General features: G+C 45.6%; 1 protein-coding gene across 2 annotated transcripts; it reads right to left on the bottom strand.

Moving 5' to 3' along the window:
* Positions 1-3,753: 3,753 nt before the first annotated feature.
* GET1 (guided entry of tail-anchored proteins factor 1) lies at positions 3,754-16,911 on the bottom strand. 2 transcript variants are annotated; one of them, XM_058523122.1, is made up of 5 exons: positions 16,747-16,911; positions 8,483-8,648; positions 7,517-7,584; positions 5,954-6,068; positions 3,754-4,588 (listed from the first exon to the last, which is right to left on the bottom strand). In XM_058523122.1, exons 1-5 carry the CDS (start codon positions 16,846-16,848, stop codon positions 4,521-4,523), a joined length of 519 nt encoding a protein of 172 aa, XP_058379105.1. In that variant the 5' UTR covers positions 16,849-16,911; the 3' UTR covers positions 3,754-4,520. The 2 variants fall into 2 exon arrangements, with proteins under 2 accessions (XP_058379105.1, XP_058379104.1); XM_058523121.1 differs by having other exon boundaries at positions 4,506-4,658; positions 16,747-16,910.
* Positions 16,912-19,615: the final 2,704 nt, after the last annotated feature.

Below are 19,615 nucleotides of genomic sequence, written 5' to 3'. Positions count from 1 at the left end.
GAGACTTCGCTTCCTTGCTTCTTTTCTGTACTTTCCAAGTAGGATTTAAAAACAACAACAACAGGGCCAGCCCCATGGCTTAGCGGTTAGGTGCGCGCGCTCTGCTGCTGGCGGCCCGGGTTCGGATCCCGGGCGCGCACCAACACACCGCTTCTCCGGCCATGCTGAGGCTGTGTCCCACATACAGCAACTAGAAGGATGTGCAGCTATGACATGCAACAATCTACTGGGGCTTTGGGGAGAAAAAAATAAATAAAATCTTTAAAAAAATAAAAATAAAAACAACAACAAACAGCGTTTTTTTTTTTTGGTATTTTATAATGTAAAAAATTTTCTCTTAAAAGCACACATATCAATATTCATAAATGTATGGAATATTATTGGAAGAATCATAAGGAACTGGTAACAATGGAAGACTTTGGAAAATTGGGTGACACGACAGTAGAGGGTCAGAAGATATACTTTTCATTGGAGCCCTGGATGTTTTGAATTCAGTACATGATTACCTTGTTTTATTGCGCTTTGCTTTATCGTGCTTCGCAGATACTGTTTTTTACAAATTCAAGGTTTGTGGCAACCCTTGTCGAGCAAGTCTATCAGCACCATTTTCCCAACAGCATTTGCTCATGTGTCACTGTGTCACATTTTGATAATTCTCACAATATTTCAAACTTTTTCATTACTGTATTTGTTATAGTGATCTGTGATCATGATCTTTGATGTTACTATTGTAATTGTCTTGGGATGCCATAAACTGCGCCCATCTAAGGCAAACTTAAATTGATAAATGTGTTCTGTCTGCTCCACTAACCAGCCATTCCCCCATCTCTCTCCCTCTCCTCAGGCCTTCCTATTCCCTGAGACACAGCAATCTTGAAATTAGGCCAATTAATAACCCTACAGTGTCCTCTAAGTGTTCAAGTGAAAGGAATAGTCATATGTCTCTTATTTTAAATCAAAAGCTAGAAATGATTAATCTTAGTGAGGAAAGCAAGTCAAAAGCTGTAACAGGCCAAAAGCTAGGCCTCTTGGGCCAGTTAGCCAAGTTGTGAATGTAAAGGTAAAGATCTTGAAGGAAATTAAAAGTGCTACTCCAGTGAACACATGAATGATAAGAAAGTGAAACAGCCTTATTGCTGATATGGAGAAAGTTTTAGCGGTCTGGATAGAAGATCAAACCAGCCTCAATATTCCCTTAAGTCAAAGCCTAATCCAGAGCAAGGCCCTAACTCTTCAATTCTGTGAAGGCTGAGAGAGGTGAGGAAGCTGCAGAAGAAAAGTTTGAAGCTAGGAGAGGTTAGTTAATGAGGTTTAAGGAAAGAAGCCATCTCCATAACATCAAAGTGCAAGGGGAAGAGGCAAGTGCTGATGTAGAAGCTGCAGCCGGATGATCTAGCTAAGATAATTAATGAAGGTGGCTACACTAAACAACAGATTTTCAATGTAAATGAAACAGCCTTATATTGGAAGAAGATGCCATCTAGGACTTCCATAGCTAGAGAGGAGAAGCCAATGTCCGGCTTCAAAGCTTCACAGGACAGGCTGACTCTCTTGTTAGGGGCTACTGCAGCTGGTGACTTTAAATCAAAGCCATTACTCATTTATCACTGTGACAATCCTAGGGCCCTTAATAATTATGCTAAATCTACTCTGCCTGTGCTCTATAAATGGAACAACAAAGCCTGAATGACAGCACATCTGCTTACAACATGGTTCACTGAATATTTTAAGCCCACTGTTGAGACCTACTGCTCAGAAAAAAAAATCCCTTTCAAAACACTACTGCTCATTGACAATGCACCTGGTCACCCAAGAATTCTGATGGAGATGTACAACGAGACTAATGTTGTTTTCATGCCTGCTAACACAACATCCATTCTGTAGCCCATGGATCACAGAGCCATTTCGACTTTCAGGTCTTATCTAAGAAATACATTTCATAAGGCTAGAGCTGCCATTGATAGTGATTCCTCTGATGGAGCTGGGCAAAGTTAATTGAAAACCCTCTGGAAAGGATTCACCATTCTAGGGGGATGCCATTAAAAACACTCGTGATTCTGGCAAGAGGTCAAAATATCAACATTAACAGGAGTTTGGAAGAAGTTGATTCCAACCCTCATGGATGACTTGGAGGGGTCAAGACTTCAGTGGAGGAAGTAACTGCAGATGTGGTAGAAATAGCAAGAGAACTAGAATTAGAAGTGGAGTCTGAAGATGGGACTGAATTGCTGCAATCTCATGATAAAACTTGAACACACAAGGAGTTGCTTCTTATGGATGAGCAAAGAAAGTGGTTTCTTGAGATGGAATCTACTCCTGCTGAAGATGCTGTGAAGATTGTTGAAATGACAACAAAGGATTTAGAATATTACATAACCTTAGTTGATAAAGCAGCAGCAGGGTTTGAGAGAATTAACTCCAATTTTGAAAGAAGTTCTACTGTACAGAAAATGCCATCAAACAGCATCACATGCTACAGAGAAATCATTCGTGAAAGGAGAGTCAATCAATGCCACAAACTTCATTGTTGGCTTATTTTAAGAAATTGCCACAACTCCCCAACCTTCAGCACCCACCACCCTGATCAGTCAGCAGCCATCAACACTGAGGCAAGACCCTCCACCAGCAAAAAGGTTATGACTCACTGAAGGCTCAGATGATGGTTAGCATTTTTTAGCAATAAAGTATTTTTTAATTAAGGTAACACACATTGTTTTTTTAGACATAATGCTATTGCACACTTAATAGTATATACAAGTATTACTTATATACTAGACTATAGTATAGTGTAGACATAACTTTTATATGCACGAGGAAACCAAAAAATTTGTGTGACTCACTTTATTGCGATATTCACTTTATTGTAGTGGTCTAGAACCAAATACACAATATGTTCGAGGTATGCCTGTACCATGTTTATTATCGATTTAAAAACAAATACTGTTTTAAAAAACCACAATGATGCGAAACACGACAGACATTTAAATTTCCCCTATTTAATCTTCACAAACTATTAATGTATGTGGAAAGAATGAACTGCTGTGACCCGTAAGTCTTTTCCTCTAGCCTCAGGGAGATTTGTCAAGATCCTTGCAGTATTAACTGAAAGAATCTATCCTTAGGAGATAAGGAAGAGTCTCGTTGGGGAGACGTTACACTGGTTAGTGATCCAAGGATGTCCCTGGGCATGCCATACCTGGCCGCCCGACCGCTGACTGTCTAACCCGCCATGTATGCCTGCAGCTCACGAGAAATGGGCGCCATGCATGCGGCCTCTGAGGGACCCCAGCCCCCGCAGCTCCCTTGTGCTGCTACATCTCCTCCTCAAGTTGGTTTCTCATCCTTTGTGGCCAAAACATACCCTGGGTGTGACTGAGACATTGGAAGCTGGTGTCCAAGTCCTCCATGATGCTGTTTGCTATAAATACAGCTGTGTTCCCTGTTCTGCATCCTTTCTCAAGCTAAGTTAACTTGGTGCCAGGTAAGTCTGAGTGATGAGACTCTGGTGACGATACACTACAGTCGCACAGCACTTCGTCCTTTCACAGGACAAGGAGCAGAAATCACAATGAGCTACTTGTTAGATCCTTAGGGAACACAAGAATACCAATATGATCTTTTAAAAACTAGTCATGGAATGTAGCTTTAAAGTGCTGTGGCTCACTTAGTTAACGGTTAAAGCCCTCTGCCACTTGTCACAGTTACAGATTGGTCATAGCCAATAAGTAGCTATAAGGAAGGAAGACACACAAGCACTTGCAAAAAATTTAATTAGAAAAAAGTGTTTTAAAAAAATATTTAGCAGGATTATACTTTATGGGCCAAACATGTATCCATTCAAATTAATTTAATCAGACTCCCTAATTTGTTTTTTAACTTTGTTCCATTCTACAGAACATAAATATTAAATGCTTATAAAATACACTTCATATGAAATGATTTAAATACAAATCACACAATTCAAGCACAAAACAATGCATTATGGTCTCATGAATACATTTACAAACCAAAGTCATGAAAAATTAATGGCTTCAAATAAGTAGCTAATACTACACAAAGGCTTGCCCAACAAATGACACTTTAAACAGAGAAAGAAAAAAGTACAACTTCAATTAGTGTTATGCTTTTAGTAGTACTGCATGATATTAAAAAACAAAGTTTCAAATTCTAGTAGTGGTATTAAGTAGTTTTCCAATCTGGATTAAAAATAGCACAAAGTCTTTAAAGTACTTAAATTATGAGAATATTTTGACTTTCTAGTTGTCAATGTGACCTTTAAAATATGCCAAGAGTGCAAATCGTAACAACGTGTAGACGCCCATAATGTCACACGTTTCTTATAATAAATCTGGCACTCTGCTGGCCCATACACACACAAGACAGCCTGACCTTTCTGGCTCAATGACAAGTGTATAAAATTGTGATTCTTAGAAGAATCTTACATCAAGTCCAAGAACAAAACATGTTCAACAAAAAAACTAACCTGTGCGCTTTTGTTTCTTAAAATAAAACAGTATAAATCAGATTTTTAACCTGCTACGTGAAAATCCGTTCTTAAAAGCATCATACTTGTCATCTTCTTTTTCAGCTGAAAGGGTGAAGCACAATAGCCACAACTTTGTTACAGACTAAAATCCAACAGGTAATTCCAACACCACCTAAAAATAAAGAAATTCAACCTAAGCGAGCACGCCAAGAAGTCTGCCCCCAGTGCCTGCCCCTGCTACCTTTAACTTGCATTTCCATTCTTATTGAGCAGTGCTGGGCTAAGAAAGACTGAGTTTGTGTTTCGTGGGTTCAAATTCATCAGACTTTCTATTGAGTCACAGGACTGCCTTTACTAAGAAGGAATTACTCAGAATGGGCCCTGATTTGAATTTCTGTTCCTGCCAGAGAGATGTGCATTATTTATTTATGTTATCAGTAGACTGTAAGACCACCCTGTGAGACTATCTGTTTCTCCCCTCTCAAACAAGCATTATCAATGAAGCAATGTCTACCACCCACAGCTTTCTTCCCCACTGATAACTGAGACAGGAAGACAGGCTGCAAGAGCCCGCTGGATGCCTGGAAGGGTGGCTCTTGCTCCTCTGCTGGGCAACACTGAGAACCCACCAGCAGTGCCCTCACGCTGTGTCGGGATAAGGGGTGGAGTGGGTGGGGAAGGGGGAGTGGCTAAATTGGAAATCCTTGACGCAGTCATTCCTTTTGACTTAGTAATTCACCTCCAGCACCATCACAAATCACAACCAAAGACTGGCTGACAAGGATGTGTGCTGCAGTATTATTCTTGATAGCAAAAAATTAGGTCCTAAATATATATCCTTTAACAGGGAAATTAGTAAATTATGACACATCCAACAGCTATTCAAAATTCCTTAATAAAAATGTTTATTCATATAGGAAAAGGCTTACAATATAAAGTAAAAAGGGGTAAAATATTTTATGTGCCAGATGACCTTAACTATATAGGAATATATAGAAAAAAAGACTGGAAAAAATATACCCCAATGTTAACAGGGGTTATCCATAGCTAATGAGATTTTTTAAAAATTGTGCTTACATTTCTAATCATTCTACAATGACATGTACTACACGGTTAACATCCAAAAGAAATTATCTTTCAAAAAAAAGAATGGCCGATAGCAGTAAGTGCTGCAGAGAGGCCGAGCATAATAAGAATTGAAAAGAGTACTCAGACTCCACATACTGGGCTTGGATTCCGGAAACAGATGTGGGTTAAATTCTAGCTCTGCTTGTTAGTATTCTGGTGACACTGGACAGGTGAAGTCACTGATCTAGGCCTCAGTTTCTTCACTGCGAGCCTGTGCGGGGCTGGGAGCACTAGTGACATGCACCACGAGGAGGACATCAGGATGACTTCATCTTCCACCACATACCTCTACATAAGCCCATCCACACTCTTCCACTATGTTTTCCAGAAAACTCTTACCTGCTACTTTAGTAGGAAATGCGACAAGGCGGTCTAGTGGAGTTATCCATTTGCTCGGCACCACGGCCACAGGGACAGAGTAATACTTCCAGATGAGCGACACCATCAGGGCAGCCTGCAAAGAAAGACACTACCGGTGAATGGAAACAACCTGCCAGTCACACAACCAACCACCACAGAAAGAGGGGGAAACGTGACAACAAACCAGAGAAACTCTCCAAATCGATGACCTCAAGCCCTATCAATCCAGTCACCAATAACACATACACACTATTAAATTAATGGATAAATTAACCAAGGTCTCCCATAACACAAGTGTTCTTTTCTCATTGAGTATCTCCTTTAAGTAGCCAGACTATGCCAAAAACACCTTATTAGTGACAAAAGCAACTGTATGCCTCTAAGATCCTTGAAAAACTAGTTAATTCTCGCATCCACACAGGAGCACTGGCATCCGCATCCAGGGGTGAGCCCTCTGCAAGCTGAAGTGGTGGGCGGAGGAGCAATGCTTTCTCTTTTCTCCTTCCCCACAGCACTCTTTCAGTTGTCTTCTGTCCCCTTTGTGGCCTTGAACATGCCACTCGAATGAGCAGACCTAAAAGAGAGCATCCAGCTTCATTCCTGTCCCTGTGAAACCTACCTCGGATCAGAGTGACAGGGCCTCAGGATCAGTGCACTTAAATATACCCGAACAACCAGGGCTTTGGGGGTTGGCTCAAATCCTTTACCCCAGGAAAGCTCAGACACAGTACTAAAACTCAGAGATCATTTAAAGCAGCCACTGAAGTGTGTACGCAGCATATCCACCACCTCAGGGTCAAGACCAGTAATTCCACCGGGAAAGAAACAAGTAACAACCTCCCAGACAAGAAAGTGAAGGGGCCGGCCCCGTGGCGTAGCGGTTAAGTGCGGGCGATCTGCTGCTGGCGGCCCAGAGTTCGGATCCCGGGCGCGCACTGACGTACCGCTTGTCAGGCCATGCTGTGGCGGCGTCCCACATAAAGTGGAGGATGATGGGCACGGATGTTAGCCCAGGGCCAGTCTTCCTCAGCAAAAAGAGGAAGATTGGCATGGATGTTAGCTCAGAGCTGATCTTCCTCACAAAAAAAAAAAAAAGAAAGTTGGGAATCAGTGGTATGGGCCAAATGAGAATAATGGGTCTCCTACCTGAGAGTAGACAGACACGTCTGCACACCACGGAACGAGCAATGGCCAGAATTACCGACTATCTTAGAAAATACAATGTTGAACTAAGCTTCTCTCACCTGAGCCCCCTAGGCTCCCAAAATTGCCCTGGAACAAAGGCAGTATGAAAGAACTCACTTCAATATTCATCGCTAAAAAATCCCAATATTTAACAACTGTAGTCAAGAGAAAGGCTTTCTTTTAGTCTAATTTATAAATCTAGAGTGCTCAGAGTCACATGCTGGCAGGACGACACAGCACAGCAGCTGAAAGTGGAAAAGCCTGAATTCCCAGACCTGGCTTCTGGAGGCCACACGGTCCTGGAAGAGAGTCCATTATCAACTTGAGTGACCCCAGGTGACACAATAGGACACTTACTTGCAATATGTAGAAAGCAACACTTATAACCCATTTTATCTTGGCCAGTTGAGCTGTCCGTGCTTTCACTGAAAGGAAAAACAGGGTGAAATAATTATATCAGTCCTGAAAAATGAAGAAAATACTCAAGTACACAGAAATGCTATTTCCTCCCAGAAAATATTTTCTAATTATGTATGTAACATTTGCTCAACATACTTAGAAAATATAAACTAGACGTTTTTAAAAATCACCCTCTATGCCATTATTTAAAATAGAGACACACACAGATTGTGAGATTTGACACTTGCACTTTGAAAACCCTTGAAACTATTCATCTAAATCACAGATTCTTTTTACAATGCACTTACCAACAGGACTAAACTTCCTTCCCTGACTTCGCAGTCTACACAGTACCCTAATCCGGAAGTGGGAGTCTAGTTTGTCTCGGGCTGGGCAGGCCCCTCTGTCTGTTTGACCAGCCGTGAGACAGCTCTCTCACTGTGCTCACTCGCAGCGCACAGGCGGCCCTGAGAAAATGCTCTTCATCACAGGAGACTGTCAGGCACAGTGGCAAACGTACAGATAAATAAGCCTGATCCCCACCCTGCAGTCTACCTCGGATACAGACACTGCTGGGCGTTTTCTAGAGAGTGTTCACAAAAGCCCCTGGGAATCCACTAGGAGATTTTTTTCTAGGCTTCTCTCAGAAAAGTGTTGAATTTGAAAAATGACAAGCTATAGTAACAAGTTGGCTCTGAAGAAAATCGAAGAGGATCCTGGATGTTTCTGTGTTTAGAATGAAAAGGTTCACCAGCAAATAAGAAAGTAATAATTATTATTGGGTTTCTTCTAGACAACTTAAAAGTTTATATCAACATCTAAAACATCCAAGAATCAAAGCATATATTCTATGAATCTTTATATAAAGATTTCTCTATTAATCAGCTCTTAGGAAGCTTTCCACACTACAACTGAAAACAGTACCATGAGTTTTGAGCTTATCCGTCATCTTGTTGATCTTTCTCTCCAGTCTGGCGTATCTGGCGAACTCGTCCATCATGTTGACAGTGGAGAGCTCTTGCTTCATGTCCTGGATCTCTGCTCTCATCTGCGACTCCTGCTCTGCATCCTTCTGCAGCACCCTGGACATCTGGTGGAGTGGACAGCCGGGATCAGTGCCTTTCCACGTGGGGTACACATTCTCCCCCACCTCCTCCACCATCCTATCTGCTCACTTTGTCCACTGGGCAAGCCATCCTTCCCTACACAGCCAGCCTCTGCTGCCTGGTCCTGCTCCCTACGACCACCACAAAAACAAAAACTCCCTCCAATTTGAATTGCCATTCATATAATATTTTTCCTTTTGCAGACATGCCCATGGATTACTATGGTACAAAGTATGTCTTTCACTATAACTGTAAAATTGCAATTTTAAAATGAAAACTGATTCCATCTCCAGAGCTGTCATTCAGGTGACAAGGACCACACATTCTCTTCCTTCCTTTAGAATTCAGTCGTAGGGCCGGCCCCGTGGCTTAGTGGTTAAGTGTGCGCGCTCCGCTGCTGGCAGCCCGGGTTCGGATCCCGGGTACGAACCAACATACTGCTTCTCCAGCCATGCTGAGGCTGCATCCCACATACAGCAACTAGAAGGATGTGCAGCTATGACATACAACTATCTACTAGGGCTTTAGGGGGAAAAAATAAATAAATAAAATCTTTAAAAAAAAAAAAAAGAATTCAGTCGTGAATTAGGTGGACAGAGCAAGGTGGGGGTGCAGGATTCCAGTGATGAGGTGGTGGCCCAGTGCCGGAACTCAGAGCCCAAGAACAGGGAGGAGGGCATTCCCACAGAAGGGCACCCTGGTAAGGGGGTCAGAGCCAAGCACAGTGATATGGAGGTCTCCAAGAAAGGGCAGCCTGCGTGGGAGTCAGACCCGGAGCAGGGTGAGGGGGGCATACATGACAAAAGGAAGGCACCCAGCCAAACAGGTGTCAGAGCCCAAGTAGGGCAGTGGGGCAGGGAACCACACTGGGGAAGGGGCAGTGGAGGAGACAGGTTGTTAGTTATAAAGGACTGACCAAATAAAGTAAACATATTGAAGACAGTGGGAGCCAGTTTTCTCACTGTCAGAAAAGGGAGTGTGGGCCGGCCCTGTGGCTTAGCAGTTAAGTGCACGCCCTCCGCTGCTGGCGGCCCGGGTTCCGATCCCGGGCGAGCACCGATGCACCACTTCTCCGGCCATGCTGAGGCTGCGTCCCACATACAGCAACTAGAAGGATATGCAGCTATGACATACAACTATCTACTGGGGCTTTGGGAAATAAATAAATAAATAAATAAAATTATAGAAAAGGAAGTGAGAAATACGGAGTGGGGGGACACTAGAATGAGTCCTGTAGTGTTGGATTAGAATTGGAGATATGGCTGTGAACTAGCGGTTTTCCCCAGGCACAAAGACAGAAATATAAACGTAAACGTTTGTAAAGAGGCGCCTCCGACAGCCAGACCCCACAGGGAACTGGGGCGGCCCAGGCGCCCTCCAGGAAGCCTGCAGACGGGACCCACGTGTGCTGCACCCCCCAACTCTCCCTCGCTACACACACACCTGCCCGGACTCCCGCCCGCTGCCGGGAGCACAGGGACGAGACCGCAGTGGCCGCCAGGCGGCGCCCGGCGACGGGCCAGGACGGTCCTGGGTCCCCGGACTGCGAGGTCCACGGGCGGCCTCGGGAGGCGCCTCCAGGGACCGGCCCCGATTGAGGAGTGAACATCCCCAAATTGACGCCCATGGCCCGATGAGACGCAGTGAGAACGCAGCATCCCTTCTGTGACATCGCGCCAAACACCGGACAAAGAGGTCCACAGGGGGCCACTCTGCAGAATCACTGCCCTGCCATATTCAGAAATGCCAGCCAAGCAAGTCAAGGAAAGACCGAGAATCCTTCCAGACTGAAGAGACATGGCAACATGTGCAATGCAGTGCTGACGGGGCCCTTTGCTACCAAGGCCATCGCTGGACGAGGGAAACCCCCTGAACCGGAGAGGAGGGATACCACGTGACGGCTGCGTTGTGGCCGAAGCCACCGCTTACACACTCAGGTATCGGGGAGTGAGGGGCTCAGGGTGACAACTTACTTTAATGGCTCAGGAAACAAAACCACTTCTTTGTACTGTATGCATAACTTCTCTACGCGTTTGCGTTTGTGGCGAAATTTTAAATGTAAATCGAAAAAGATGAAAGGGGATAACGTGTTGACGTGTACTGACCCGTAGCAAGGGCACAGTAAACAAGTTTGTCCCTCCAGCTCCCGGACCGCTCTGTCCGGCGCACCGGACGGCGACTCCAGTTCGGGCCGGAAGCCCCCCCGTCTTGGGGGTCCCAGGGGCGCGTGCGCAGGTTCCCGGGATGCCTGCGGAGGCCCCCCTCTGGCGCCTGCGCAAGGAGGCCGTTAGCGTGGGGTCGGGGCTGGCTGGTCTCCCGAAGGCGCCTGCGCAGTAGTGCAGTGCGTTTGCCACTGCGCAGCGTCCTGCAGGCCTTGAGCCCGGGCAGGGGGTCCTCAAACCCAGTTCCGTCTTCGTCCCCTATGCCCTGACCTCTACCCAACACTCTAACTAAAGGACGTATGCTCCAGCCTGACCCACGCCGGAGAAGAAAATAGGGATGGGCCAAATTCTCTTAATTACAGAAGCGTCTTTCAGGAGCAAGGAGTCTATAGGTGCTGCTTAAACTCGGTACATCAAGAAACAGGTGCACGGTGGGGGACGGGACCTTTGAGGTGATAGAAATGTCCTTTATCTTGACGGTGCTGGTGGTTACCATACTGAATAAGTGTGCCAAAACTCACCAAACCGCCCACCTGGAAGGAGTGAATTTCACTGAATGCAAATTACACTTCAATAAACCTGACTTTTAAAACTAGATTTTAAAAAGAAACGGAAGTGCAAGCACATTATTTAGCTTCATAGAGAATATACAAAAACAATTAAAAACTGAAAAGGCCAAAATTGATTACTCAGGAGTGGAAGGTGGGTGAGGGAACTGAGGAGTACTGTGGTTAAATCAGACAACTGTAGTGCTCCCCAAAAAAGAATATATATCACATCTATAAGCACACTAAAAATGTTTGGAAGTGTTTAAGTTTGCAAATAGGTACCAACACTAATCCAAAATCTCCTTCTTAAGCGTTAAAATGTGCTAGAAGTATAAACTGAATTGTGAGATTTAATGAGACTGAATTTAAATATAGTAATTCAAATATTAATTTTCAAAACCAAAATAAATCTCTCAAGTCTTTATGGACTCAAAATTACCTTCCACGACTTTAAACCTTCCACCTGATAGAAACAGATAAGCTGTGCTGAGTACAGCTATTCAAGGTCCAGAAGATGGGTCCACAAAGAATTCTGAGGCAGAAAATGAGTTTTTAAAAAATCTTATCACGATGACTGGGACAGTGGGAGAACACAGGGACAGAAGCGATCCTTCTTGTCACCGTGTCTCCAGACGCTGGCCGCCGGCCTGTGTGAGCTCAGTGTCCTCCCAGCAGTCACCCTCGGATTCTGTCCAACTCCGACACGCCTTTGCCAACAGACAAAATGCCAGGGCTTGACCTTGGGGTCACACTGGGGAGATTCAACTCCCCACTCCGCCACTCAGGGGCTGGCACCTCTCCGGACCAGACTCATCTGAAAATCAATGCCTGATGACGTTTACAGCCCGTGCTCCTGGAACACAGCGAGCACCCCAGGAGTGATGGCTCGGCCGCTCGTTCGGGTGGGTCCCTAACGCCAGGGACGGACCTCACCCCAGGACAGGACCAAGGCCCCTGCGAAGCTGCGGTCCCAGAAAAGCCCCACATGCCAGGTTCAGGCCCGGGCCGCCCAGTGGGGACCCCTCCTCGTGGCACTGGCCCCCGCACGTGCACAGCCCCATCCGCAAGGCCTCACCTGCACGCGCGCACTGAAGCCCCATCGCCCCCTGTCACCCCCTAAACTAATACTTGGGGGCCATTCTATGCCTGGTCCAGAGCAGGAAATCACTAGGCGACAGCGTTCCCTGGAAAGAGGGAGGGGCTCAGGAAGACGCCCACAGTGGCAGGTCCTGCAGCGTCCACACCTCGGCTCAGTGGCCCGGGCCCCTAGAGGAAAGGGAGAGGGCCACTTTTTAGAGCAGAAAATTAAGATAATTTCGAAATCGTCCACTATGAAAATGCCGGTCAGCCCCACAAACCAAGCCCCGCAGGGCAGCCTGCAGCCTGCCCTCCCCCAGGGTCTGCAAAGCGGAGGTCTGCGAGAGCGGTGCCGCTGGCGCCTGCGCAGTAGGCGCGGCTCGCCGGGACCCTCACCCCGCCCTCCGCCGCGCCTGTCCTGGGGCGCCTGCGCAGTGCGCCTGCGTACACCCCGCGCAGAGCGGGCGTTCCCTGAGGGGCTTGCTCATCCCCCTCCTCCTCCGGCTTTGGCAGAAGAAAGTCCTGGGTCGTGTACTGAATGAACTAGGTTCTTTCATCCGTGCGTCCTGTGACCAGCTTGAAGGGAAGAAAGAACGAACTCTCAGGAAAATTCCGACCAAGTCAGCAGCAGGGACTGGGGTGTCCTTATCCAGGCACCCACCACAACCCAGTATTCAGCTGAGATCTCTTCCCAGGACCTTGCAAGGCTTTGCTGGGCCGAGGACTTCTGCTACTTCAGAGACTTCTTCAAGGGCCTCAGGCCAGAGGACCAGCGGCCTGCCTAATGGGATGGTGCACCCCTCCCTTGCTTCTGGCTGGACGGAGGAAGCATCATAAACCCTGTAGGGAAAGTTATAATCTGAAGTGTGGGGGCATGGCCCATTCCCAATCAAGCTTTCTGTTTCTCGTGGAGAGTCTTTCCCACTTGTGTCTTCAACTCAGGGCCTGTGATAGGGCAGGCTTTAATGGTTGTGAAGGAACAGCATTTTATCCTACACAGGACCATTGTGTTCCTTACAGCTTTTCATTGACTCGCACCCCAAACCCAGGGACCAGGCAGGGCAGATCTCATTACTTGCCTTGTTTTGAACACTAACAATGTGGGCTGCATTCTGCTAAAATAATTATGTTATCCTTTTGAACCTGGCTAACAACCTCGACAAACAATGTTATGTACAATCAAGTGGAAAGCTTTAAGGTTTAAGAAAGCTAACTGGTTTGAGGTTAGAGAGGCTACACAGCCTGTAGGAAGCAGCACAGGATGTGACACAAGTCCAAGGACAAACCCAGGCCTCCTTCATCCAAATGATGAACAGCCAGCCTTATAGGGCGCAAGCCTCATTCATGTCTAGACTGCAGCAATAACCTCTTCTGACAGTGGACTAGCTGCAGAGCACGGGCTTGGTGAAGCAGCCTGAGATGGTGACAGGTCTTATTTATACCCACTCACTCACTCACTCCTCCTTCCCCCTCAGCTAATGAGAAATTATGAACAATTCAAAGAGGAATATAAAACCAACACAGCCTCTTTGAGCAAAGGAGATTAGTTGCGTGTGGCTCCAACATGAGGTGCAATGGGATGGGGTACATAGGAAAATGGAGATGATATTGCAAGAAAGACGGACAGTCAACCTACAGAAAGGGAGAAAATATTTGCAAATCATCTATCTGATAAGGAGGTGATATCTAGAATATACAAAGAACTCCTAACTCAACAAAAAAACAAACAGCCCCTCACTCCCGCTGTGGGCCTACAGAGGGCGCCCTTCTCCAAGGGACAGCTCCTGATGCCCAATTAAAAAAGGGGCAAAGGACTGCAATAGACATTTCTCCAAAGAAGATACAGAGATGGCCAATAAGCACATGAAAAGATGTTCAACATCACTAATCTTTAGGAAAATGCAAATCACAACCACCATGAGATACCATTTTGCACCTATCTGGATGGCTATTATCTAATTTTATAAATAAAATGACAAGTGTTGGAGAATGTGGAGAAATTGCAACTGTTGTGCTTTGCTAGTAAGAATGTAAAATGGTGCAGCCGCTGTGGAAAATAATATGGCAGTTTCTCAAAAAAATGAAATGTAGACTTACCATATGATTCAGCAGTTCTACTTCTGGGTATTTACCCCAAAAAACTGAAAACAAGAGACTTGACCAGATATTTGTACACCAATGTTCTAGCAGCATTGTTTACAACAGTCACAAGGTGGAAACAGCCCAAATGTCCATCAAAGGATGAATGGATAAACAAAATGTGGTATATACATACACTGGAATATTATTCAGCCTTAAAAAGGAATGAAATCCTAACACACACTACAATAGGGATGAACCCCCAAAGACATTATGCTGAGTGAAATAAGCCAGACATAAAAAGACAAATATTGTATGATTCCACTTATATGAGAAACCTAGAGTAGTCAAATTCATAAAGATAGAAAGTAGAATGGTGAGTGCCAGGGAGAGGGGGAATGGGGAGTTATTGTTTTAATGGGTACAGAGTTTCAGTTTAGGACGATGAAAAAGTTCTGGAGATGGATGGTGGTGATAGCTGCACAATAACGTGTACTTAATGCCACTGAACTGTACACTTAAAAATGGTTAAGACGGTAAATATTATGTATATTTTACTACAATTTTTAAAAAGAAGACAGAAAGATGGGCAAGGGTCAGCTCTTCAAGGGTCTTTTATCCAATGCTAAGGACTTGGCACATCAAGTTATGGTGGCCCGCGGTTCGCAGGTTCAGATCCCGGGCGCACACTGATGCACCACTTATCAAGCCATGCTGTGGCGGCGTCACATATAAAGTAGAGGAAGATGGGCACAGATGTTAGCCCAGGGCCAATCTTCCTCTGCAAAAAAGAGGAGGATTGGCATCGGATGTTAGCTCAGGGCTAATCTTCCTCACAAAAAAAAAAGACTAAGTGACATCAGGAAAGATTCTAATCGGGGGATGGGAATTAAGAGGGCAGTCAGCATGCCTCAGAACAACAGGAGTAGGAAAGCCCTAAAATAGAGCTTTACAGAAAACAGACACTCCATGAGTGTTATTGCTGTGGAGTTGATTCCAATTCCTAGCAACCCTGTATCCAGCAGAGAAAAACCCTGCCGGGTCTTTTTGCTCCATCCTGTCACCTTCTGGTGCTGTATCAGACAACACTTGAAGCTATTCATGAGGTTTTCATGGCCAATTTTTTCAGAAGTGGGTGGCCAGGTCCTTCCTCCTAGACTCAATGAATACTGGTAGAATAAAACAAACAAGTCAAAATTCTGCCTAATCTTAAATATCCCACCACCACCACCACCAGCAACTCCTATCAGGAGAGAAAAGCAGAGAGGACTGAGTTTCCCAAGATAATACTATAACACGTGCACTCAATCTTTGAAGTGTGAGTCAGAGACCGCGTCACTCCCGCTGTGGGCAGAGGGCGCCCGACTCCCGGACACAGCTCTCTCTTGCACACACACACACACACACCCATCAAATTCACCACCAAACCCCTATGCATGCTCCAATAGGCAGAGGGGCAGAACTAGGAGATCCACCCCAACAGTCACTAACTGGATGACAGTGCAACTACTAGACCCTCTTGAGTCAGACTCCTCTGGGAGGTAAAGGAAGATGGGGTGACATTCACCACCCACAGCAGCGATAACAACTGGACACGAGGTAATATACTTATGTCCGGGCAAACGCCCTGCAGAGAGAGAATGCTCCCCAGCGGCTGTCGCTTCCTTGGACACAGGAAGCATCACACAGAACCGAGATTCTCTGTCCACACTGCCTCCCAGCCCATCACCCCAAGAATGGGGACTCCTGCACACAGAGATCCGTCTCTCCCGGAGCTGGCACAGCTGGCACTGCGTGCGAAGAAGACGAGGCCTCCGGCAAACTGCACGCCGTGCAGCACCAGGCACCGTCCCCCAGCAGCCGAGGGCTGCTCGACCACTCCAGAGTCCAGGGAACAACGAAGTGAGGGCGGCTGGCAGAGGGACACCGAGAACTCCCAGCCTGAGGGCTGCTGCCACGTGAAAACATGACCAAGTGTCGCCACGTATTTCTTTTTTTACCCTCCCCGAGAATCCAGAAATACAGATTTGGGGGTAAGACTTTGCAGCTTTTAGACGCTAGCAACTAGCTCAAAAAAATATTAAACACAGGACGGCCCAACCAAGACGCTTCAGCGGGCCGATCACGCGGCCAGTTTGAGACCCCTCTGTCTACGCCAGGCTCGCCGGGGACTGAGCGGCGACCCACCGGCCCCTGGAAGGCCAGGCAGCACTTACGAAGGAGGAAAAGGACGGGAGGAGAATCCTGAGGACATTGCACCCAAACACGAAGCTGAGCACCAGCAGCCACGCCCAGCGATCAGCCTCGGCCGCGCTCATCCCGGACGCTCCCGCGGCGCCGGCCAAGCCAAGGCAGCTACTCCACTACGCCAGCTCCATGGGGACCACGCCGAGGCCCGCGCCTGCGCAGTAGGGCCCAGCGCCCCGCAGAGGCGCGCCGCCGCGCCTGCGCACTGCGCCGCACTCGCGGGGAGGCGGGGCCGTCTCTCCGCCAGGCCTTGGGGAGCGCCTTCCAGCCTCCTCCTTGGCTTTCCCGCTTTCCGTAGCTTTCTTCGCGGGGCGCCCTACCGCCCGCGGCGTTTATTCCAAACGCGTGTGGTTCAGTCGCCAGCGTCCGTCTAGTTTTGTTATATCTGATTTGTTATATCAACCACTTGTGTTATTGTGTAATTAATGCGTTTTTTAAATTGACTCACTTTTATTCTTAAATTTATGTTAAAATAGACGTTTCCATAAATAGACAACTACTGTAATTATGGTAGCAACAGTAAAAAAAAGTTTTGTGAGTAATTATATGTAAAATATCTTGTTTACATTTCAAAACTAAACACTGTAATAAATCTGATGAGTAAATGAAAAGCAATAGGATATATTGGAGTATTTGAGGAAGCCACTTGGTTTAAAACTAATTTGGCCTGACCTTGTTTGGGAGAAAGGCTTCATGTGGCCTGTTGAGGATGCATTGTACATCTGCTGTAACATTTACAATGTGTCAAAGCCAAGAATGATGCCTTCTAAGATAGAGATGTTTCCTCCCCCATATCAGCACTTCTTTAAGCATTTCTTCCCTGACACTAAGGATTAATTACTGACCTACATTAACTCATCTAGTGACCACTGACCTGCTATACTCACCTTGTGACCTCTGACCTGCTGTGCTAGCAAAGCGTCTCGTGACTGTAATAAAAGAGATATTCCTGTCATATGTGATGTATGCTCTTTGTTCCAAGATGGTATATAACCACTCTGTACAGCTCACTCCTTCGGAGAGCTTCCTTCCTTGGTGGAAGGACTCCCCGGCTATAGTCCTCAAATTGGATCATAATAAATCACCCCAATTTTGATTTATAGATTGATTATGAATTATTTGCATCGACAAATCTGAACAATTTACTAAACTGCATACCTAAAAAACAAGTATTAATCTGTTGATCTAAAAATAAAGAGCCAAAATGAGAGGCAGAGAGGCATTTATTTCGGGATCAAAGAATTGCAATTCAGGGAGCACAGATTCAGGTACAAACCCAAATAGTGTCCCAATTACAAGAGAGGGGCTCAGGGTTTTTATGGGAAAAAGAGAGGATGAAGTAAGTTTGTACTAAAGAAGAGTTTATTGGTGCTAGATGATGTAAGGCTAGGTTTGTACTTCATAGATTGATTAGCGATTTGGTCATAAGCAAAGTCCAATTTCATCAGTCCTTACCAACAAAAAATTCTTGTCGTTACTGACTTCTTGGAATGTTGGCGGTTTGGTCCAGTTCAGAAGATATAGAAAACAAGACATGCAAGGCAATTCCTCTGAAATGGCTGCTCCAGCTCTATTTTAATATGGCTCCACTCATGTCATCTTTCACAGATTAAAAGGCACTGTTTACAATCAGCCTGTAATAAAATAATTAATCTACACTTAGGTGAAGATGAGGTTTTACAGCAAAAGAATCCCAATTCACATTTATGTATAAATAAAGCAAAAGATGTTTACCTGCCTTTTCTGCCATGGTTTACTCAGCCTGTAATAAAATAATTAACCTACATTTACGTAAAGATATATAGTAAGTAAAGCAAAAGATATTTAGCTGCCTCTTCTGCCACTGTTGGAGTCTGAGAACAAATTCCTAATCAAAATGAATCAAGGACCTGTGGTTCTACAAATTTCTGTTTCAAGAAAACGTGAAGCAAAGCTATTCAATAGCGGTGGAGTGAATTATTTCTATTACTTCTAGTGAAGTATGTCTTGGCTGGAAGGTGCTGCTGAACTCACCAAAACAAAAGACAGGCTTGGAGCCTGCCTTTCCTCCATAGCCTTCCCCTCCCACTGGACCATCCAAATCTTCAGGCAGGCTACTGGCTCCTCTACTCACTAGGGATTTAGAAGAAGGGAGAAACCACCTGTGAAAAGTGATGGCAGCTTCTCCTGCCTCTCTTCCCCCGCGCCCAGTCTCTGCCTTTCAGGCTGAAGAGGAGAGATTCAGCTGTTCCCCACTCCTACCACACCCCACCGCACTGCCACATACCACCAGGATGAGGATCTACAATTCCTGGTGAGGCATGAATTTGAAAAACAACACCGGAGAATGTCCTTGACTGTGCAGCAGTGATGGGAGATGACCAGCAGTACCCAGGCTTCAGAGGCAACCCAATTTGAATAACTCAGCTCTCTCCTATTGCTTCATTTGGGCAGCTCTCAAAAAGAGCACTAACAGTTGAAGACTGAATTATTCTACTAACATGTGGAAAGAAAATATGAAAGCCAAGACATCCCAGTATGAATCAGTCTAGATCTAATAACCAGAGCTGTGCTCAGAAATGAGTGACTTAGGATCGGTTACTGAGGATGGCCAAAACAAGGTGGATTCCTCTCAAGACAGTCATACCCAGAAGGCAGCACTGAAATGCAAGATGAAAATGAGATTGCCTCAACAATTCCCAAAACAGTGAAAACAGAGGGGATAAAGAGAAGAAACAGTTTAATGGGAACTTAATTTACCTAGTCTAAGCTTTTCCCACTTGGTTTTACTAAATGAAAATGATGATGGTGGTGATCACATACAGGGTTGAATCAAAGAGCAGACTGACAATCTTTCCA

Source organism: Diceros bicornis, chromosome 27 (genome assembly GCF_020826845.1).
Source record: "Diceros bicornis minor isolate mBicDic1 chromosome 27, mDicBic1.mat.cur, whole genome shotgun sequence".
In the NCBI taxonomy this organism is placed as follows: Eukaryota; Metazoa; Chordata; class Mammalia; order Perissodactyla; family Rhinocerotidae; genus Diceros; species Diceros bicornis.
This window is presented reverse-complemented; position numbering and strand designations above follow the sequence as displayed.